This window comes from Phaseolus vulgaris, chromosome 10, assembly GCF_000499845.2.
Source record: "Phaseolus vulgaris cultivar G19833 chromosome 10, P. vulgaris v2.0, whole genome shotgun sequence".
NCBI classification, from domain to species: Eukaryota; Viridiplantae; Streptophyta; class Magnoliopsida; order Fabales; family Fabaceae; genus Phaseolus; species Phaseolus vulgaris.
This window is the reverse complement of record NC_023750.2, coordinates 37,886,389-37,910,714: the sequence shown is the minus strand read 5'-3', so window position 1 is coordinate 37,910,714 and position 24,326 is coordinate 37,886,389. Positions and strand designations below refer to the sequence as shown.

General features: G+C 33.0%; 3 protein-coding genes across 3 annotated transcripts; all 3 read right to left on the bottom strand.

The window, feature by feature from the left end:
* Window positions 1–5,185: 5,185 nt before the first annotated feature.
* LOC137818023 (uncharacterized) lies at window positions 5,186–8,344 on the bottom strand. Its single transcript, XM_068621245.1, has 9 exons — window positions 8,332–8,344; window positions 7,747–8,244; window positions 7,418–7,659; window positions 7,111–7,323; window positions 6,939–7,031; window positions 6,737–6,838; window positions 6,509–6,604; window positions 5,358–5,717; window positions 5,186–5,260 (listed from the first exon to the last, which is right to left on the bottom strand). Exons 1-9 carry the CDS (start codon window positions 8,342–8,344, stop codon window positions 5,186–5,188), a joined length of 1,692 nt encoding a protein of 563 aa, XP_068477346.1.
* Window positions 8,345–8,375: 31 nt separating this feature from the next.
* On the bottom strand, window positions 8,376–10,142 carry LOC137818021 (uncharacterized). Its single transcript, XM_068621244.1, has 4 exons — window positions 9,736–10,142; window positions 9,345–9,653; window positions 9,147–9,252; window positions 8,376–9,068 (listed from the first exon to the last, which is right to left on the bottom strand). The coding sequence occupies exons 1-4, from the start codon at window positions 10,140–10,142 to the stop codon at window positions 8,376–8,378; spliced, it is 1,515 nt and encodes a 504-aa protein (XP_068477345.1).
* Window positions 10,143–10,160: 18 nt separating this feature from the next.
* LOC137818020 (uncharacterized) lies at window positions 10,161–12,428 on the bottom strand. Its single transcript, XM_068621243.1, has one exon. It carries the CDS (start codon window positions 12,426–12,428, stop codon window positions 10,161–10,163), a length of 2,268 nt encoding a protein of 755 aa, XP_068477344.1.
* Window positions 12,429–24,326: the final 11,898 nt, after the last annotated feature.

Genomic DNA, 24,326 nt, shown 5'->3' with positions numbered 1-24,326 from the left:
TAATGTCTTTGAATCTCTTTTCTCATGGGTGACAAAAGTTTTCCTCTCAAAAGCTCTAGAGTTTCATCAACTCTCATTTGTCCCATGAGTTCTCCTTCTTGTAGACTCTTTCTCTCATGTGTAAAGATAGTCTCGTTGGTACAACCTTTGTTTATGAAAATTTGTACACTTTGTAATGGTTGTCTCAATAAGACATGACAAGTTGTTCTAGGCACTACTTCACACAAAAATTGGTTTTTGTAGATGCTTATAGTCAACTTGACATTCCCTTGGGGATATCCTAACACATTTGAGAAATAGTTTTTATCTATGTAAGCTTCTTTTAAAGACTCTTCCTTTGTGCTCATGCTTGCAAGTGTTCCTTTACAATAGGGAAGGCTAGGTTGTTCAACAAGAAGCATGTTTGCAAAGGTATTTTCAATGTGCTTGACTTGTTGAATGACCTTGTGGGAAGGAACACTCTTCTCCCACGCCTTTTGTTTCCCAAAAGTTTTCTCTTTTTCTATTTTCTCTTCATCCCTTTTATGTTTCATTTGTATTTGGTCTTTTACCACTTGGGAATGTGGTAAAGGGCTAAGTACAAACTTTTTGTGCTTGTGGATGAAAGAAATCTCGTTAGTTAGACCATTATGCAAGGTTTTCTTATCAAATTGCCATGGTCTACCTAATAAGATGTGGCAAGCTTCCATAGGTACTACATCACATAAAATATTGTCTTTGTAGTTACCTATAGAAAACTTGATTTCCACTTGTTTGTCTACACGTAGTTCTCCATCCTCATTGATCCATTGTAAATTGTAAGGTTTTGGATGAGGAAGTACTTGTAGATTTAGTTTCTCAATCAATCTAGTGCTACAACAATTGCAGCATGATCCACCATCCACAATAAGAGAGCATATATTTTCTAAAACATTGCATCTAGTATGAAAAATGTTCTCTCGTTGTGTCTCGATGGATGCACTAGGTTGATTGTGGAGGATTCTTTGAATCATCAATAAGTCCCCCTCCAAAGGATTTATCCTCTCTCCTTCTCCCTTTTCTTGTGTACTAGGTTCATCCTCACCACTTGTGTACTCATCTTTTCCCTTTAAGAACAAAACCCTTTGGTTTGGACATTGCGCTTGCACATGCCCTCTTCCAAAACATTTAAAACACTTGGTGTCCCTAGCACGGATGTGTTGAAGCTGGAGGAAGCTTCTTCCCTACCAAGGCTTGATGTGTGTTTGATGAAGAAAATAGCTTGAGTGCTTTGAAGATTGTAATAAGTTTTTAGATTTGCTTGTAATTAGGCGTGTAATTGTATAAGTGTGCCTTTTGCTGTATGATCTATCCTAGATGCCTAACCAAGTCTAGATCAAGCACATGATGTGGTTAAATGGTCTTTGAAAAGGTTTTTGAAAAGTGTTCTTCCTCAAACCGACCGGCGATCATGCACCGCCTTTTCAAGTAGCTATGCTGACCATCGACCAGCGATCATGCAACTTCTTTTCAAGTAGCTGTGCTGACCACCGACTGGCGATCATGCACTGTCTTTTTCAAGTATCTATGGCGACTACCAACTACTCACTTATGGGGAACGGCTTTTCCTCAATCGGTGATCATACTATTCATCGCCGTTTTTTTCCGGCGATCATGCTATGGGTTGCCATCTACGATCGTCGTCTGCTTAGAGAAGCTTTTGAAAGAGCTCTTAAAAGTTTTAAAACAGTACAAAAATAAATCTGTTCTAAGGGTACCTTACGTTCTTCACTCACCCTATGGCAAGCAAAGAGTTGTTCTACTTTCATCTCCCAATCTAGGTAGGCCTCTACATCTTCCTTACCATAGAAATGGGGTAGGTCTACCCTTACTTCCCTTGGGCTCTCTTCCTCTCTTCTTCTATCTCTCATAGGGGGTGGTTGGTAGTAATCATGTATTCTAAGGCTTCCCTCCCCTAGAGACTCATCTTTTTTTGAATGAGAGGCATGAGTATGAGTTTTTATTTTTATTTTTGTGATTTCTCTTCTTGGGCTCTAGCCAACTCATTAATTTTAGTCTCATTCTCCAATTGTCTAAAAGAAATCATTTGCACAGCTTGTGAAACTTCTTTCAAAAGAGTTTTCAAAGATTTTACTTCACTTTCAATAGACTTTGGAGAGTGAGAAGAAGAAGACATGGCTAAAGCTTTGTGTATACAAGTATTTTACCTTGAGAAAATTTAGGAAAGTCAAAGAAGGTAGTTTTCCAGGTAAGGGAGGTGAGTCACAAAGGACTACTTAAATACCAAGCCTTTGCCTTGCCAAAAACTATCCCTCAATGTCTTCACACAAAGCTTTCTCTTAGTAAATCACTTAGAACACAATTAAGTTGAGAAAACAGATTTTAATGCAAGAAAACAATGCAAGCTAACTAATTAACCAAGCTAGACGAAATAACAAAGCTTAAACAAGACAACATACATCAAAAGCGTAGCTAATTATGCTAGGAAGTGCGGTTTAAACAATGAACAATTGCTAATTATAAAACTCTACACCAGTCGGCCCTAAGTGAGACTTCTTGGACACTTGGAGCCCTTGAAGACACACTCACTGTCTAATCACGTAATTAAAGAAGTAATTAACACAAGTTAAGTAGCAAAGACAAGAATTAAGAAAACTCCCTTTGTTGATCTTTTTTTTTTTTGCTAATGACACTTCCTTGGTTGTCTTTCCTTGTTGGGCCCTCCAAGTGTTTGTGGTGTTTTTAGAAGTGTTTGATTCTGCCTTTGCCTTTGTTCCCCTTAGAATTAAGGACTTAATTCTCCAATTCCAGCACCTATCAAGAAGACTAGACCTTACCCAAGTCAAATTTCCACTCAAATAAACACCAAAAGAGAATAAATTCCAGCACCAAATTTAGAGGCCAAAGAATGAGAGCAAGAAACAAATTAATTGGAAAAACAGTACCACATAAATGGAGTTAGATTATGACAACTAGAAAGAGTTCCAAGAAATATTAGACAAGCAAATAAAGGTACTCAAATAAAGGTAGGCACACAAAATGAATCCTAAGAATAGCACTAGAATAGATTTCAAAAATAAAAAACAGCACCACTGGAAAATATTGTGGGCCAAAGAAAGTGTTTTTCCCCAATTTATGCTGAGCTGTGCTTTTTAGATTTGATTATGAAAATTGATATGCAAAATATTCAAGATCTTAGCTAAAATCTGGCGTTGGAATCACTCCAAACGCATGAACCATTTTTTTTAATAAATTTTTCAATTTCAGTGTTCAGTTACGCCAACTGTAGCGCCCAGATTTGCACACTAATTTTAAAATATTTATCATTTTTTGTCTATTGATTCTTTTGAGCTGATTCTTTTTTTGTCTTTTCTGTAACACCCTAATCTTGCATATTCCAGAGAATAAAAAATTTCCTATGAGTGAAAATATTTTTCTGGAACAAAACAGCCAGCACAGAGAATGTAAAACAGGGGATTCTGGAAAAACTGGAAACAAAAACAGCAAGATACCAAAATTTAAACACAATGGAATTGATGAAAACGAATTTGTGTAAGATCTAAACACAAATATGAACTCAAGCTAAAAAATAAAAGGCACCAAAAGATCAAAATCACAGCAGATTCAAAGCAAATATTTAGACCAAAATCAAGAAACAATCAAGCCAAATAAAAGTGCAATAAAGACTCAAATACCTAAAATAAAAAAACAGCAACTCAAGGTATATGGAATCCTATCACAAATTGCACAAGGATTGTTCAAGATCAATTGAACAAAGTGCATCGGTTGGATCTTCCAAATAGCACACCAAAACAAATTAAAATTTAAAAAACAGCAAGACAATTATGGAAACAAGATGAACAACATGAAATAAAGAAGAACTCAAAATGAAAAGACCAAGAACTACTCATCTTTGAAGAACCTATGCTCATGATACCAAATGATGGCAAATTCATGAAGCTCTTCTCGAAATCATGTGAAAAATGGTGCGGAAGCCATGGATGTAAATGTGCAAGATCCTCCTAGGAGCTATGGTGATCTTGAAGGTGCATGATGTGTATGGAAGTAGGGAGGTTCGGCCAACCCTATGGAAAGTGAGGAAGATGAAGATTAGGTCCAAGAAACTAGGTAGAAGCAAAGTATGACACAATGTTGGCAGCATAACTTTACTCTCATTAATCTTGCAAATACATGAGCCAAGCATCTCCTTTTATAGCCAAGGAGGTCGTAATTCCTAAGCTAAGAGAAGATGAAATGCTTCTCAAATGAAATGCAAATGAATCCACATGGTAGCACATGGGCACATGGCCGGCCAAGTGAGCAAGCTTCTAGAATGTGCACAAAATCTAGGGTAAATCATGTGTAAGACAAGTTTATGCTTTATACACTACTCTAATTACTAAGGCACCCTTAATGGGCCTCCATGTAACAATTACAAGGTCTTCTCTTCCCAAAACCGTAGCTTGACCCATGTGTATGTGAAGGTGCTTGATCCTAGACGGTCTAGGCACTACAAAAAAACGTGTATAATGCGGCGGTTATTTTCGTAAAAACTGGCGTTTTTAACCGCCGCATTATACGTCTGTGGCGGTATTGCGTACCGCCAGAATTCTTGCCGCCACAAAGTTTAATGTGGCGGTCAAATGAGAACCGTTGTAGCAGACGCCATAGTATGCATTGTATAATGTGGCGGTTTTAAGCGTGCAATTGACGTCAGTTATAAATGTCGTAATTTTAAAATTGGGTAAACCAATTCTTACGTAAATAGTGGCAGTTTTAACCGCCACTTTATAACTGTAATAATTCGAATATTAAATATTTAATTTTATTTTTAATATTTATAATAATTTATTTAATTCTATTTTATAATTTGATTTCATAATATTATTTAATTTGATATTATAATTAAACTTTAATTTTATTTTTAATATTTATAATAATTTATTTAATTCTATTTTATAATTTGATTTTATAATATTAATTAATTTGATATTATGTTTCATAATATATATATAATTAAGTTATAACATAAACTAATTTCATAATATATTTAAAATTGAGAAATATAATAATCAAAAGATGAGTTCATTCATTCATTGAAATAACAAAGTTGATAATGTCAAACTAATCCAAACAACAAGTAAATTAAATTGTCAAAATGTAAATTGTTTCATTTTCTAAACATATTACAAGTAAATTCTCAATCCTAATTTGTCTTACTCCCTCCACTTGATCTTATATTCTGGTTTGGTGATGGAGCACCACTAGCAACATCCGGTGTCTGGAATAAGTTAAAATATGTTTAAAATTAATTGACAATTTTTAAAAAATAAATGAAAACAATATTATAATAAAATTTTAAGTATAGTAATTTATACCTCATTAATAGATGCTTGTACCAAATTTGCTGCCATTGCAGCAAAATGTTCCGGCACGTCTGGTCTAGAAGCAATGTAGGCTAGCATAGTATGCATTTGGCTCCTTACAACTGCAAGTTCTGTTGCCATCTTTTCTACCTTTTCTTCAACATTTGTTGAAGACCCACCACTAGAGGAACCATTATTCATATTGCTTACCCTTGTTGTGGATTTCTTGAAAGCAAGGGTAGGACAAGCTCCATATGAAAGTCCTCTGACCCTCCCTGGATGCTCCTTTCCAAAAATGACACCAACAGGATCATTTGGAGATATATGTGATGCAGTTTCTGGATTTTCCAGCATTAACTCATCAATTTTATCCTACATAAAAATGGAAGCAACCAACTTTAATGTTCGTCTTCCCAAAACAGTCCAAGACAGTATCCAAAATAGCCCAAAACAATCCAAAACAGTCCAAAACAATATATACCCATGGTAGAGACAATATGTTCCCAAAACAGTCTAAAACAGTCCAAGACAATATCCAAAATAGCCTAAAACAATCCAAAACAGTCCAAAACAATATATACCCATGGTAGAGACAATATGTTCCCAAAACAGTGTCCAAAACAGTCCAAGGAAGTATCCAAAATAGGCCAAAACAATCCAAAATAGTCCAAAACAATATATATCCATGATAGAGACAATATGTTCCCAAAACAATCCAAAACAGTTCAAGACAGTATCCAAAATAGCCCAAAACAATTCAAAACAGTCCAAAACAATATATACTCATGGTAGAGACAAAGTGTTCCCAAAACAATCGAAAACAATTCAAGACAGTATCCAAAATAGCTCAAAACAGTCCAAAATAGTCCAAAACAATATATAGCCATGATAGAGACAATATGTTCCCAAAACAATCCAAAATAGTTCAAGACAGTATCCAAAATAGCCTAAAACAATTCAAAACAGTCCAAAACAATATATACTCATGGTAGAGACAAAGTGTTCCCAAAACAATCGAAAACAATTCAAGACAGTATCCAAAATAGCTCAAAACAGTCCAAAATAGTATATACTCATGGCAGACAAAATATGTTCCCAAAACAGTCCAAGACAGTATCCAAAATAGCCCAAAACAATCCAAAACAGTCCAAAACAATATATACCCATGGTAGAGACAATATGTTCCTAAAACAGTCCAAGACAGTGTCCAAAATAACCCAAAACAGTCTAAGACAGTATCTAAAATAGTCCAAAATAGTCTAAAACAATATCCAAATCAGTATCCAAATCCAAAATAGTATGTCTCAAAAATAGTATATACAGAAAACAATTACTCTGTTCAACATAAAGAAGAAAATGAGAGGTTCAAAACTGATATAATTAGAAGTTACCCCAATCTCCATAGCTTCATCATTAACATACGTGTCATTCTTCCTCTTGTGTGTGATCTTCCACATCTCAGCTCGGCCAATGTTCCTACCAGTCTCAATTTTCTATACATTCCAAAAAGGATAATATAATTACAAAAATACATAATATATTATAAATCAAAATATATGCCAAATTCACAAAGCTACATATATGTAAATATACCAGATTATCCCTCCTTCTTGACAATGCCATAGCTCCACCAGTGTGAGGAATAGTTTGTTTCTTTCTTATCTCTCTATTCCTGTTACACAGTTTCTACACAATAAAATGAAATCAGTTTTTGCAAATTTAAAATCAAGTTGAGTGAGAAATATATGAAATGAAAAGTATGTACCACTGTGGAAGGCTTGAGACGATAATCCACAAATATAGCCCACTGCTCCATGTTAAGACCATCTGGAACATTCTTTATCAAGTCATTTCTGCTTAACACTGGGTCATAGAATTCATTCCAGAGCTTGCATCTATACTCCCTCCACAATTTGCCAATTTTGAACATAACATCTCTCTTAGCGAGATCTTCATTTACCATGAAGCAAAAACGACTCTTCAAATAATACAATTGTTAGTCCACATATATATTCAAAAACTGAAATAAGAATGTACATATTTAATGTTTTATTGAATGTAGGGTCAATTACCTTCAGTGCACTCTCCCATATAGTATCCTTGTAAGTATCAGGCACAGATGACCAACTTTCAAAACTTATAGGCAACAATATATGATTTGCTGCTAGCTGTCCACAAACTCCAGCAAGCAAACCACATGCTTCTCCAATGGGTTGAAAGTTATCATCATAGTTGACAACCACACGTGTTCCAATGGGCAAATTATGAGCATCCCTAACCTTGAGCTTCGTTTTCTGAGTAACTCCATGCTCATCTAAAAAGTATAATACATTAAGGTATCTGCAATGAAAGTAATTAAATGAAAAAGAAAAACACAACAACAAAATTAACATATGTTTACCTATAGTATCAACAAACCAATACTGGTTTGAATGTCTGCCTTTTTTTGGTGCCACCCTTTCTGCTTCAGATTCTAATGTATGCGGTTGTGCAGATTGAGGGGTATGTGGTTGTGTAGACTCGGATGTATGTGGCAGTGTAGACTCAGATGTATGTGGTAGTGCAGAGTCAGATGTGTGTGGTTGTGCATACTCAGATGTGCCTTCAGGTTGTGCAGATTGTGAGATTGGTGGTTGAGTAGACTCAGTTTGTGGTAGCGCTGCTGATTCAAAAGTAGGTTGTAAATCTCGTGGTTGTGCAGATTTTGAGATTTGTGGTGGTGTATGTCCAGATGCTTGTGGTAATGGAGATCCAATATGTGGTTGACCAGATTTAGTTATTTGTTGACGTGTAGTTTGAGGCGTGTCATTAGGTTGAACATAGTTCCTCACAGATGTGTCTGAACTATGTCCACCAATTGCCTTAAGCAAGTTCTTAATCCTCTTAGGCTTAGGCATATCTGCACATAAAAAGGAAAGAATAAAATACAAAAACAAGATATAACAATGCATATCAAAGTACATAATCAAATAGATGTGCAACTAACAATAACCATACATGTGCAGTTTTATTAACAGACCAAGCTTATTATTACTCTGACATTGAGTCATTTTCATGAAGTTCATGATCATTGTTATCCTCGTTTAATAATTCATCATCTTCATCATCCCTAAACAATGGCAAATGTTCAGACTCGCTGAAAAAATGGTTTAAATCTTGTTGTGGACATGGTTCCAGTTCACAAACTTCATTATCTCCTTCTCCCATATCATACAAGTCTCGTGGTTTCAAGTGGACGACAATTTTCCAATCCTTGTTAACTTCATCATTAACATAATATACCATTTCAGCTTGTGAAGCTTCAATATATGGATCATGCTCCTCACGATCTCCCATGTGAATTAATCTTGAAAAATTAATAGAAGTAAAACCCCACGGATCCTTTCTAAGCCCCCTATCTCTTGTGGTGTCAGCCCATTTACATTTGAACAATGTCACTTTAAAACGACCATAGTAATTAAGCTCAATTATATCTTCTAATTTTCCATAGTATGCCAAATCCGCTTCCCTAATGTTTTGATCAGCCATACTTGCAACACATGATGTTGATGAAGTTAAGTAAACTCCACTGTTTTGGGTTTTTAACCCATGTTCTCGACTTTCGGTCCTAAACTTGAATCCATTTACATTGAAGGCAGAAAATCTTCTAGCATGTGGAGTCGGACCTTGAGATAGATACTTAAGATCATTTGACACTGTACTTGAAATGTCTGGGTTATTAATCTACAAAAATAAGGATTGAATATGTGAACATATGTTACAAACTTTAATAAAACAATTATAAAAACAGTTTCTACGTACCCTTTGAGGAAACCAATTCATGAAATCCTTATTAACAATCATTTCTATCTCTATATTTGAAATTCTTCTCCCTCTAAACCTCCTTCGCAAATGACTTTTAAATTCCCTAAGAAAATAATCATAACCAATGTGTTACTAATGATTCCATTAAGGACACATTTTGAATATAATTAAATTTATAGTTGTGTTAACACTCACTGAATGAAAGGGGTAACTTCAGGGCAATTAAATAACACATATCGATGTGCTTGAGTTCTTTGCATGGTTGACAACTCAAAAGTTGAAGAGGCACTTACTACTCTACCAATTGGTGGGAAAATGGTACTCAATTGTGGCATATTTGTATTACAAGAATCATCCACACGTGAAGGCCTGTTACTTCTTGTCTCAACCCCTTCCATATATTCAGAGGTAAAGGACAGAACCTCTTCAGCTAGGTATCCTTCGGCAATGGAACCTTTAGGTTGTGCCTTGTTTCGAACATATGATTTTAAATGTCCCAAATACCTATAAAATAATTTTTCAATTAGGATAATCAAATATGAAGCTTAAAAAAACTTCAAAATCTATGTGTGCCAAAAACATTTACCTTTCTATGGGATACATCCAACGATAATGAACCGGGCCTCCAAGTTTGGCCTCACCAACTAAGTGACAAGTTAAGTGCACCATAACTGTAAAAAAGGTAGGAGGGAACAACATTTCCATGTGGCAAAGAGTTTCAATGATGCGGGACTGAAGTTTATCAAGTTCGGTTTGGCTTAAACTTTTGCCACATAATTGTCGAAAAAATGAACATAGTTCTACTATCACTGCAGTCACATTGTTTGGTAAAACATTACGTATGGCAATGGGTAGCAAATGTTCCATAAGAATATGACAATCATGACTCTTAAGGCCAAAAATCTTTCCAGCTTTCAAATCAATACACCTTGAAATATTACTCGAGTATCCATCTGGCATTTTCACATCTTTCAGTGTTTTCAGAGTATCCATCTGGCAATGGGTAGAATATTACCTTTCTATGGGATACATCCAACGATAATGAACCGGGCCTCCAAGTTTGGCCTCACCAACTAAGTGACAAGTTAAGTGCACCATAACTGTAAAAAAGGTAGGAGGGAACAACATTTCCATGTGGCAAAGAGTTTCAATGATGCGGGACTGAAGTTTATCAAGTTCGGTTTGGCTTAAACTTTTGCCACATAATTGTCGAAAAAATGAACATAGTTCTACTATCACTGCAGTCACATTGTTTGGTAAAACATTACGTATGGCAATGGGTAGCAAATGTTCCATAAGAATATGACAATCATGACTCTTAAGGCCAAAAATCTTTCCAGCTTTCAAATCAATACACCTTGAAATATTACTCGAGTATCCATCTGGCATTTTCACATCTTTCAGTGTTTGTAAAAACGTTTTTTTCTTTGGTTTTGACAATGAAAACACACTTGGCCGAAATCTTCCTCTTTCATCTGGCCAAAGTTCATTCCTTATACCCATTTCTTTAAGTACCTTTTGGGCTTTTAAATTATCTTTTGATTTCTTAGGGTCATTGAGTAATGTATACAAAACATTGTCACAAACATTTTTTTCAATATGCATGACATCTAGACAATGGTGTAACAAGTTCGTCTCCCAATAAGGAAGATCAAAAAATATACTTCTCTTTTTCCATTGTTCTGCTCCAACAACTTCAAGAACATTCTTTCCCCGACCCCTTTTACTTGTATCCGTAGGTTCTAATGGTTTTCCAAATGTAACATTGATACCCTCAACTTGTTTAAATATGTCTGACCCTGACAAATGTTCTGGTGCTTCCCTTAGTTCAGTTCTTCCGTCAAAAAGAGAACGACTCAATCTGAATCTATGTTCTTTATGTAAAAATCGACGGTGTCCCATAAAGCTGTATTTGCCCCTATACAACAAAGAAGACTCAGTGTCAAAGTTACAAGTTGGGCAAGCAAGACCAGTGTGCGTGTTCCATCCAGATAAATTGCCTAGGCCAGGGAAGTCACTAATTGTCCACAACAAAGCCGCTCGCAATGTAAACATTTCTTTTTTCGAATAATCAAAAGTTTGCACTCCATCGAACCAGAGCTCCTTTAATTCTTTTATGAGTGGTTGTAAGTATACATCAATGTCGTTTCCTGTCATTTGTTTTCCAGGAATTATCATGGATAGGATAAAAGAGGTTTGCTTCATACACTCCCAAGGAGGACGATTGTATGGGATGAGGACTACTGGCCATATACTATAGCTTGTACTCATGGTTCCGAAAGGGTTGAAGCCATCACTAGCTAAGCCCAGTCGTACATTTCGAGGATCATTTGCAAATTCTGGATGTAATACATCAAATGCTTTCCAAGCCTCAGAATCTCTAGGATGCCTCATCAACCCATCCTGGATATCCTCTGATGCATGCCATGTCATAGATTCAGTTGTCTTAGAACTCATAAACAATCGTTGCAATCTTGACTTCAATGGAAAGTAACGCAAGATCTTTGCATATTGTTTCTTATCTTTATCTTTCCACTTAGACATTTTGCACCGTTTACATTCTTCTAAGCTTTCATTATCTTCACCCCAATATAGCATGCAATCTTTTGGACAAGCTGGTATTTTGACATAATTAAGACCAAGTTTGTTAATCACATTCTTGGCCTCATAAAATGAGTTAGGAAACTTAGCATGTTCAAATGCATCCTTTAGCAAGTTTAGAATCATGGTCATTGCTTTATCACTCATTCTACACATGCATTTTATATGATACAACTTCAACATGAATGATAACTTTGAATACTTGGTACAACCTTCATATAGTGGTTCATTATTGTCCTTCAACAACGCATCAAAGTTTGTATTTCCTTCACCATGCAACATATCATCTTGTACACCATCATCTTGAGTACCCTCATCAATGTGATCATCGTGGTGCCCCACAAACCCAAATGCATCGTTCAACATGTCTTCCATTGGATTATGAGATTCTATGACATCTTCAATGACATGCGCACTTGGAACAACCACAAACTCATTTCCACTTAGTCCTTCACCGTGCATATACCAAGTTTGGTAGTTTTGAGGAAAAGTGCTACATGTTAAGTGTTCTTGAACTACATCCCTTGTTTGCCACTTATTGAAACCACACTTTGAACACGGACACTTTATGACAAGACCATTAGCATGTCCAAATGCAAATTCCAAAAATTCATTCAAACCATTTGCATATTCAATGGTGTTTCGTGGTTTAGAAATCCAACTTTTATCAATTGGCATGACTACAAAACAAAACACCATAACAAAAAATTACTTACATAAATGTGTTAACTACATAAAATAGTTAATCATAACCTACATTTACCAAACTAGCTTTTGGTAAATTTTATGGGTCACACAAACAAAATTTTAATTATACAACCAATCTATACGCTTCAAAACAGATCTGGATGGTTGAATATAAAGTTAGATCCAAACCAATTTGCAAGTTGGTTTGGATCAATTGTTGTCTCTATGAATTTCTTAATCATTCTATAAATAATCATTATCAAATAACCATTATAAATAACCATTATCATTCTATAAGCTAACACAATGCAATCAAAATTTAAGTACGTGCAGGTCATCTTCAAATTAATGAAACTAAGTCTGTAAAGACTAATATATAATAAAAGTTGAAGTAAGACATGAACCCTTGCTTTTTGTAGTTAACCCTCTTCTTAACTTCATCTTTTTTATTTTATTACTTGATTATTTCCGTTTCAGGGAATTTCAAGCACTACTCCATTACTGGCAAATTCATCTGAGGAAACACCTGTTTTGTCACCTTTAGTCCCAGTTTCATCTTTGGGTAGTTCAAAAGGTGAAGATCAGAAGCAGAAAGCTGTTACTAAGCCAGAAAAAGTTCAAGCAATATTAAAGGGAATAAAGCAGGTTTGAGATGCATATCAGTGTTCATGATTGTTTGCTTTTGGTTTTCTTGTATGCAGTAGTTGGTATTCCTTCATTAAGAGCATGTTTGGTAGACCTGAACAAGTATATATTGAACGAATTTTGAATGAAATGATTCCAATTTTAAGTGCCGAAAAGTACAAATGAAAACTTTTAACATTTAATATACCAGACATGGCAACATCGAAGGAAAAGTATTTTAATTACTTAAATAGTGAAACAGATCCTACTTTATTCATTCAGTATAATGCATGTGATGAATGTATTTAGAAATTTTCAATTTGTAGCATTCTCTAGCCGCTCCACAATGCTGTTCTGTGATTGCACTACTCCACGGGGTGCTATTGACAAGCCAAAAAATATTTTTAAAAAGGAAATAAATTTTATTTTATGAATTAAACTAATTCAACTGCATGCTATTATGGAAACTGTTTTTTTTTCCTTTAAAATCATTTCGAGAGTGGAGAAAGTAAAAGAATTTGCTGTACTCTGTTGGACTGGACTAGTTTCATCTTTCCAAGTGCAACTGCCACTGCCAAACTCAAGAATTGCACCATCTTTGATATCATTTCAGAACTGCTATATATATATATATAAATATGGCATAATACTGATGAAAAAGAGGTGAATATGTAAACCCAAATGACATACTTTTAAACAATGCTTGTACTTCTACAACCAAGCTAATACAATACACATAATGTTGATCGAACAATCCACAGTTGAGTGTTTTTGACAAAATCAAGTGCATGTGTAACTCCTAAACTTTGGGTATAACTCTAACCTAATCTTATAAAACTGGCTTGTAAATCAAGGTTTGGATTCACCCCACTTGTGTACTGTACTTTAGTCATATCACTAAACAATGTGAGACTAAGCCATCATCATTTAGGTAGCAAAACAAAGCCAATAAAGTGTAGTTATAACTGTTGATTGAACCATCAACAGTTGAGTGTTGTGACAAAATCAAGTACATGTCTAATTTCTAATCTTTGGGTATAAGTTTAACTCAAACTCATAAAAATGACTTATAAATCAAGGTTTGCACCCGAGTATATACTCTACTTTAGTCATATCTCCTTTGAGAACAATTTAGGCAATCCCCAATGAGGTTGTAACTTAGGTAAGTTAGGAGTGATTCCAACAGTAACAAATTCTGAAGTTAATTACAATCTCAACTTTCAATATTTTAATCAGCAATTACTTAATTGCATTCCTCTCACTTTAGAGAAGCTAAATCTATGGACATTTGCCCCCATGGGTGTTCAAATGATCCTAATCTGTTAGATAAATAAAAATATTAAAATGTGTCTCTATATAACATTCAAATAATTATATTCCATCTTGCCCCCCAGTTTCATAGTTCCCCATCCTACTTCTACTTACCACTCTTTCTTTGACTGTATCTACTATATTTTTTTATCTCTCCATTTCTAACCTTCAATGTTCCCACACATCTGTGCGTTTGGTTTTCAAGTAAGCACTAATGCAAGCTAAAGAAAACCATTGATTTGATTTGGCAATATAAACAAGTATCAGAGTATCATCACAAGTATATTCAGCATAGCTATAATAGGAGTATTAAAAAGTTGTAATGCTTTATTTCATAATGCTATATTCAGTATCTGTTATCAACTTTTGCAGACAAGTTAGAACATATTTTTTAAGCTATTGGAATACCTTCCTTGGTTTGATGTGTAAACTAATTGATTGTTTAAGGGTCTGGTTCATATCTGACTGATTACACTTTTTATATACCCTGTCTTCTGTGGCATTTTAGAGTCCAAAGAAGGTCAACTTAGTTGCTGCTCTGGTTCGTGGCATGCTTGTTAAAGATGCATTGATGCAGTTGGAATTGACAATAAAACGAGCAGCAAAAATTGTCTATCAGGTAGCAACACTAGTTGTCTTTTAACTTTCCCAATTATAAGACCAATATAAAATTCTAAAGTATGCTCACTCGTACTTCAATTTTGTCTGCATTTAACACAACAATTTATGATTATTTAGATTCAAGTTATATTCATTTTCAGTGGAGAGAAAGGTTATATTCTATTACCTTCTATATGGTAAAGCAAAATTGGTAGCATTTGTTTTAAAATCCTACACATTGTAGGTCATTCATTCAGCCCGAGCAAATGCCTCTCACAATCACGGGTTAGATCCAGAACGTCTCCTAGTAGGTAATATTTTGAAGTTCATAATTATTAGAAGTGAAGTTGTTTTGTTACATGAATTAGAATAGAACATGGCAACATTGTTTAATCTATATAGAATCCCAAATCTGCTAACGATTTTAACCTATAACAATTTCAAAAAATACACTCCCAAGACAGAGGTTTAGGGTTTCGTGAGCACAGACCTGAAAAACCTGGCGCGAAGGCGACAATGGCGGACTCAGGGTTTCTTGAAGGTCAGAGGAACAACCTTGAGCGGAGCAGCAATGACGGACAGAGGGTTTCGTGAAGCTCGCCTGAGGGTTTCGTGGGTCGTGAAGGTTGCGTTAGCGGAGAAGGAGAACAGAAGGTGCTGGTTTCATGAAGACACTACAAGACGGTTTCCAAAGTGGGAGACAATGTTGGTTTCCAAAGAAGAGGAAGACAAAATGCTGCTGGTTTCATGAAGACACGAGGGAGAAGAAGTTGGTTTCCAAAGTGGGAGACAAGGTTGGTCCAAAGAGTGGGAGACAAGGCTGGTCCAAAGGCTGGTCAAAAACAAAATTAATTTTTAACAAATTTTTAATTTTTTTTTAAATGAAAATAAAGAGGAATGGTATAGGAGGGAAAGCAAAAGCGGGAATTTTATTTTGGAGGATAATTATGGCGGTTAAAAATGCCATATTCTAAAGGATCATTGTGGCGGTTACTAAAATGTCGTATTATACGGCAGATTGTGGCGGTTATTAATAACCGCCATATTAAAACCGCCGCATTATACAAGTTTTTTTGTAGTGAGGAGTCCTCCTAGACGCTCCTTATGTAGCCGCTCCTCATCATGGCCTAGACGCTTCTCAGCATGGGCTAGACACTCCTTTTGAGTCTAGACGCTCCTCATCATGGGCTAGACGGTCTAGCCTTGGAAGCTTGGCTTTCATAGTGTGGTGAGCTTGGGCCCTCCCCCATCACACGGGTAACCAATTTTGCGTGCGTCACATAAGTAACCACTTACAGACACACGGGTAACCAATTTTACGTGTACTACGGGTCATATATTATAATATAGAATCAGTGTCACATTTTCACCAAATATCACGTCTGCAACGTCAATTAATGTCACGCAAACGGTGTCAAGTCTGTGTTAGTGACAAATGGTGTTAATAAAAGATTTTTGTAATAAAATATTTTTGTAAAGATTAATCTGCTTGTAATATTGCCCACTTACATATTTGGATATTGGCTGTGTTAAAAATGATTGCATTACCTCCCATTCCAAATGCACGATCAGCCATGAAGAAATTGAAAGGTGATTTTAACGACAGCTAAAAGAAATAGATGCATGAGGATGTAAGTGATGACCTTTTTTTATAGCATTGTCTTAACATCAATAATGAAAGCATACCCCTTACATAGTAATAAATTAATATTTTAATACTTTTTATATTATTTTTTAATTAAAATATTATTATATTATTATAGTAATAGTGAGGTGTGAACTCAATAAGCACTTCATCCAGTCCCCAGTCCCCGTTGCATCCATCATCGGTCACTTATATTCTCTTTGGATAAGAAAAAAGTAAATTCAAAGAAAATGATACTTGTTGGGATTAAAATAAAGTGGATTCAGAGGGTGGATTCAGAGGATAGTGTGACAGAAAATTATATTTTTTATTATTTATAATTATTTTAACTGTATTATTATTATTATTTTATAAATTTATTATTAATATTTTTATTTATTTTATATATTATTATTGTTTATTTTAATAATAATAATTTAATTATAAAATCATTTATTTTATTTTATTAAATATAAATATAAATATTAATAAAATAATGATAACATAAAAATATAATATATTTAATATAATAATTATAAGCATATATTATAAAAAAAAAAAATTTAATAGATTTTAAAAAATATAAATTAAAGTTAAAATAAATTTTAAATTAAAACAAAAAATTATTATAAAAACTTAATAAATAAAAAAGTAATAACAGGATTGACTCTTGACTGAACGAAGGATACTGTTACGTATTGACACCCTAGAAAATGACCCTTTGTAATAACGGTGTCAATGGAAATAGCATTAAGAAAGGAAAGTAGGAAGAAAGAGTGTATTTGGATTTTTTTTATTTTTTAAATGATATAAAATATAAATTAATAAATTTATTTTTATTTTAAAAAATATTTGAATAATAAAATATGAAAAACTTGTGTGTATATTTAAATTAATTCAAATTTTGTAAATGACTATATTTTTTTATTATTATAAATTTTTATTTATTCATTTTATTAATAATATAATAAAATATTTGATACAAATTATTATATAATAAATTTATTTAATTATTTTAATTTATATTTATTACCATTATTTTAAAATTATTAGTTTTCTAACTAGTAATTCTGGTAATCTTATGTGTAATGAAATCAAATTTCTATTATAAAATGAGACAATGATATTTAACACTAATACCAAAACGTAGTAACTTGGTCAAAAAAAAGGCAAAACTTGATTCCAATTTAAGAATTAAACATATATAAAAGGTGAAAACAGTTATTTAATAGGAATCTTGTGTTTGCTTATTGTGTGTGTGTAAAAACTGAATTATAATTATTTTTATTTAATATACAAAAATAAATTTTATTAAATTTTCTCTCACATTGTACCAAACCAAATAACGACTCTTTTTTACTTAATCAATTTCCTCTCGCGTGACTAATGTGTCTCACCTATGGGGAAAAATACATTTTTCTTAAATTTGAAGTTCAAAATGTTTTTTATTTGGTTTATTTTAAAAAAAATATATATTTTCAAGAGAAATGCTTTTTTGAAAATGTACTTTTTGTATGTTTTACAGAAAACTATTTTTATAGAGAGACGTGTATGTCTAACATTCTTTTTTGTTTTTAAAAAATGAAAATATGTGTTATTGTATAAGTAATAAAGTGAGAAAATAAGTAAATAGTTTTCACCAATATTGTGGTTTCATGACTAGGCATATGATAGATTACTCTTATGATTAAAAATAAAGAATTGATTTGAGGACTTAATTGTAAGAATGAAGAGCAGATTAGATAGTTTAAGAAAATTTATGAATTCTAAGGGTAACTTCCTACATGAGTTATTTAGTAAACTCCATTTTTGTTATGCCATGTTAGAATTCATAGGCCATTGCCTCTGCAAAAGAAGATCTCATTCCGCAACAATTGAGTTATTTCCAGACATCTAAAGAGCCTTTTCCCTGCTTCTGCTCTGGGCACAATCAACACACTCTTAGTTCTCGAAAACGATGATAAAGTAAAATTTGTTACTTTTCTCCTCTAAGCTTGTAGTTGAGCTAGACTACTAATTTCTTAGACATCCACCTTCATTTCTTTAAAAATCATTTCATTCTTTGGTTCTAAATGCTCCATATGACAGTTATCCTTACCCATTTCCAAACTCGATTCCGTTTAACATTGAAATGAAACAACACAAACTAGTGTAAATGAAACAACATTGTGATATAATAGCTATATTCTAAGCAATCTTACATTCTACAAAAAGATGATGAACTGTCTCCTTCTGTCTTGTGCTTTGATACTAAAATTTTATGTAAATTATTATCCCTATGCCATACACATAAGAAAAGGAGTAACAGGACGCACTTCCAACACTCTAACAAAGCAAGACCTAGTGATGAAGCAGTAAATTAAAATCCATTGAAGTGATTGGTAACAGTGGACGCACCACCCTCCTCATATTTCGAAGTTGCACCCTTGTTTCCATGAAGTAGGTTTTGATAGCGAGGAGCACATGAATGATGAACCATAAAATGTAAATAACGAAGTGGAAGCATTCCCAAGTGTCGGGTAGCAACAGCACCAGCAAGCAAAGCAATGAGAGTGAAGCGAAGACACGCTTGAGGGTTTGAAAGTGATTAACTCTGATACCAAAGTTGAGGTTACCCGAGAAGATGAAGAAGCAATAAAGAAGAAAACTAAGAATGGAAAGCCAAATGGTGTTTGGATGAAGGTGAAATGGGGTGGAATTATCTGGATATCTGAGTTGGAGGAAAGCGAGAAGTACAAAGAAGATGAAGGGAACAAGGGCATCAACAGGATTGGTTTCTATTGCCATGTTACATATTTGGATATTGCCTGTGTTAAAAATTACTGCACTACCTCTCATTCCAAAAACACCATCAGCCATGAAGAAGTTGAAACGTGATTTTGACGACTGCTAAAAGAAGAAGAGATTAAAGATTGAGACAAAGGTATGCATGAGGATCAATCAAGGACCCTTTTTATAATCCAGTTGTCATGTGGACATTTAACATCAGTGTCGCTGTGTGTCGTGGTTTACCTTTCAAGGTCGTCTAGTGGTATATTGATGTTTAGGGTTTAGGGTGTGTTAATTATAGTCTTTAAGTGCCGGTTAGTGGTTGCGGGGGATTGTCTAGAAGAAGTGCAGAGACTAATGTGTAGCAAATGTCAGGTAATATGTGTATCAAATGTCATGATCAGCGTTACATTTATAAAAATCTAACATTATTTTGCTGATAAAAACATGTGAAAACAAACAATTTAATTTAAATTATCAGGCTAAGAATTAGGATTACAAAATTGTATAAGCCAAGTTGAAATGAAATATGTTTATTATAAATAATTAATTTCTCTCCAAAATATTCAGCACAATAATATATATTTGAAGTTTATTGTCCACAGCATTAGGTGAATAAATATTTTTCCTTTATCAACAACTTATCTAGGTGTCTAAAATCTTGTATTCAAATCATGCATACACATTGAAGGAGAAGAAAAATAAAAAAACAAATACTTAATGAAGGAGAAGAAAAATAATTTTGATTTAACACATTGAAACCTATTCTCTTTGACTTTTTTTTAATAAGAAAATAATAAGTGTATAGAATAACACATGTAAAAAAAAGAAGAAAGAAAGTTGAAGCTGGATCCTCAGTGAATAGTGTTTCTCTTCCCAACCACTTTGATGACTTTTAATTAGTTTCATGATGTGATTGCGTAGCTGCAATGGGAAATAGGTAGAAAAGTTATATATGGAGAATTGCTATGTGATGCAACAACACTGGATTGCAAAATTATTTTTTTATTCTAATATAGGATCCACATGTTCAGTTGGACAAATTTGTAAATATGGATTGAATTTTAGATAGGTTTTCACACTGGTTTTTAAATTGGAACTTTCTTGCATTACAACAAATAAACATAACACTATTACATTTTGTAAATAAATATTACAATAAATAAAATTAAAGTAATGTATAATATTTTATTTTTAAAGGTCACTAAAAGAACTCTTCTAAATTAAATAAAATAAAATAAAAGAATAAAACTGGTTTGTATTTTCAAGACTTACTTATTTCACTAAAAACATTAATAAATATAGATTAATTTAAAAACAAAAAAATAATTAATTAGTACATCTATTAAACACAGATTCAAATTTATGGATAATGTTTTGAAAAAATCGACATCTTTGATAGAAAAACGTGGGAGTATTCGTTGTTTAAGAAAAGAATTTTGATCATTTTATAGAGATGCAATAGAGTTGACTTCTTGACTGGGTGGGCAGGCAACACAATTGACATATAATTTCCAGCTTTAAAAAAATATTAGAAGTGATCGTGTTGGATTTTTTAAAATCAATATAAATCCAATCTAAATCCAAATAAATAATTCATATCCACTTTAATTAGATGAAAATTATTTGATTTTTTTAATTTTTTTTAAAGTTTTTAAATGAATTAAAATTAGATTAAATTTATTTTGTCAATTAGATTAAATTCATTTTAATTTGAACATGGACCCAAACCAAATCGGGTTGACCTGGATCTGGGTCGACTTGCATCGACTTGGTACCAGCAAGGTCTAACACGACATGGACCCGAATTAACTCGACTCGATATGGGCCCGGACCTTGACTTAACATGGGCTCGAATTGACTCAACTCAACATGGGTCTGGATTGACACAACTTTACTTGGGCCCAAGTCAATATGGGTTTGGGCCCACTCGGTCTTACTTGAGCTTGAGCCGACTTGACTTGACCTTGGCTTGAGACCATTCGGCTCAACATGGACCCGGACCGACTCGATTCGACTTGGGCCTAGACAAACCCGACTCGACATGGGAACAGGTTGACTCGGCTCTTTATGGGCCCAAACAGACTTGGCTTGACATCGACTGGGTCGACTCATCTCCACATTGATCGGGTTGACTCAGCTCGACATTGGCATAGACCAACTCGGCTCGAGATGAGCTTGGGATGACTCAGCTCGAGATGGGTTTGAGCCAACTCGGCTCGACTTCGGCCTGGACCGACTTGGCTTAACATCGTCCAGGACTGACTTGGCTCAACATCAGCCTGGGCCAACTCGGATTGACATCGGCCTAGGCCGACCTAGCTTGAAATGGGCCTGGGCTGACTCGACTCGATAGAGACGCGGGTCGACTTGGTTTGACATGGATTTGGCTCAAGATGGGCCTTGGCTGACTCTGCTCGACATTGGCCCAAGCCGACTCGGCTCGACATGGGCCCAAGTTGACTTGGCGTTACATGGGTCTGTTGCCGACTTGACTTGCGCTCTGGCCCACTCAACTCAATTTGGGCTAGGATTTACTCGGCTCGACTTTGGTTTGGGCATACTTTGCTCGACATTCTCCTAGGCCGACTCGAATTGAGTTTGGCATGGACTCACTCGACTCGACTTTGGCCCAAACTAACTTGACTCGACTTTGACCCGAGCGGATTCGGCTCGACATGGACTCAAGCTGACTTTGCTTAACCTGAGCCCAGACTGAATTGGCTCAACCTAGGCCAGAGTCAAGTCAAAATCCAACCCAAAATTCATTTTGGATAATCAAAAAATGTATCCTATCTATATCTAATCCATATCCAATTAAATGGATTGAACTTAAAATTCAAAATTATGAATTTAGATGTGAGATAAATCCATATAAATTGATTAAAAGTAATATGGATTTAAATAATTATGGATTAAATTTTACAATTTAAATTTTTTGTCTACCCTTAGTGAACATTATTAGAAAAATATATATTTTACTAATTTGTTTTAAAAAAAATCCTAATGAAATATTTATAAATTTTGCTATCAATAATAATTTACAAAAAAATATTACCAAATTTACTTTATTTAAATTTGTATATTAAAAGAATTTAGGAAGTTACAGGATTTTTAAAGCTTATCATATATAGTTTTTTGAAAAAAAAAGTAAAAGATAAATTTTCTAATATTCTAAGTGAATTGGTTGGGATTGAAGATTATGATTTTGTTGAAACAACTTATTGAAACCAAGATCATTTTAGTTATTCTCTGGTAGATTTTTTTATTGAATTTTTTTGTCTCTCACAGGTTTATGTCTATGATCTCTTTTTCCAGGTTTAAATAACATTTTGTTTGATTTAGTAAAAACTTTTTTTAGTTACTAATTCTCATGTATTTTATTTTGTTGTTGTTTTGAATGTGTTTTTGGTGTGTGCTGTTGAATGAGAATGAATGAAGTCCTTCCCATCTTCTGTCATCACCTTCTGAAAAAGACACTGTACGTTGGCGAAGCTGGCACCAACATCGTGACGATAAATGTGAATGAAGGCAGTGTTTCTGAATTTGTTGGATTTTTGCACAAACAAAATTTAAAGTATTTTGTTATAGTGTTTGACGGACTGAATGAGTTGTTAGGTAGGACTGTGTTGAAAAATATCTTAGATTTGTGTGATATGTTGTTGGTGTGAGAATATTTGATTGACTTTACCTTAGTCATGTGTGAGTTTTTTTTATAGTACATGAGAGTTGTCAAAGTTCAATGCATGAAACTTAAACTTAAAAGCTAATAATATTAGGATCATCAAGAAACTGTAGAGGAAAATATTTTATTAACACTAAAAAGTAAAATATATTTACTTCAAAAACCATTATAATAATATAATAATATTTTTAATTAAAAAATAAATTAAATATAATTAAAATATTAATTTATTTGTTTCTCAAGTACAGTGTGTATAATGTTTATTAGTGTGTAATAAAATAATTTTTTTTTATTTTAAAATATGATATAATAAAAAACTAAATTTTAAAATTTTATAAAATAACATATTTTTATATTTAATAATTAGTTAAATTTTAAATTAGTTTTTAATATATATTTTAATATTAATATGTAAGATATAATAATTAAATATTTATAAATATATTTATTACTATATTAAAATCAATAATTAAAATAAAAATATTAAAATAATTATTCAATTAAATTTTGATAATTTTTTTATTATATTTTTAGTATAAAATATCATTTTTTATTTATCAAAAAATTTATAATAATTTTAACTTTAATTTAAAATTTTATCTTTTACTCTAAATTATTTTTAAAATTTAATTTTATAAATTATTCTCAAAATATATTAATATGCAACCAATTTTTTTCTATTACATTAATAAAATCTACTATAAATTTTTATATAACTTTTCTTACTCTTTCTTTTCATCCAAACAATTTTTTTTATCTATTTTTTTAATTCAAACAATTTGACGGTAATAAAATTAAATATATATATATATAATTTTATAAAAATGATATTAAAATAAAACATGTAATACTTATTTTAATAGGAAATTATTTAGTTATTTTAGATAATAGAGAAGCTGTTGAATACTTATTTTATTAAATCAAAAGTTATATTTTGTAGATTAAAGAATAAAAAGTATATACTTAAAAAACATCAAAAGAAATTACAAAAAAAATATGGCGTGTATATGCGTATAAAATGTGAATATTTTCTTACTTATAAACTTTATACAATTATATATAAAAATATTGGAGAAACTTTTATGATCATAAAAATCTTTGAAAAGTATGATTTTTTATTACCGAATTCGATAAATAAGTTATTGTCTTATAAAGTAAATTGATTATTTTTTCTTCTTTCACATGAGTAAATGGAAAATATTATAAAATTTTGTATAAAACAAATATTCTATCCCCATTTCCACTCTCGTGATGAATTACGTTACAAACACTCCTC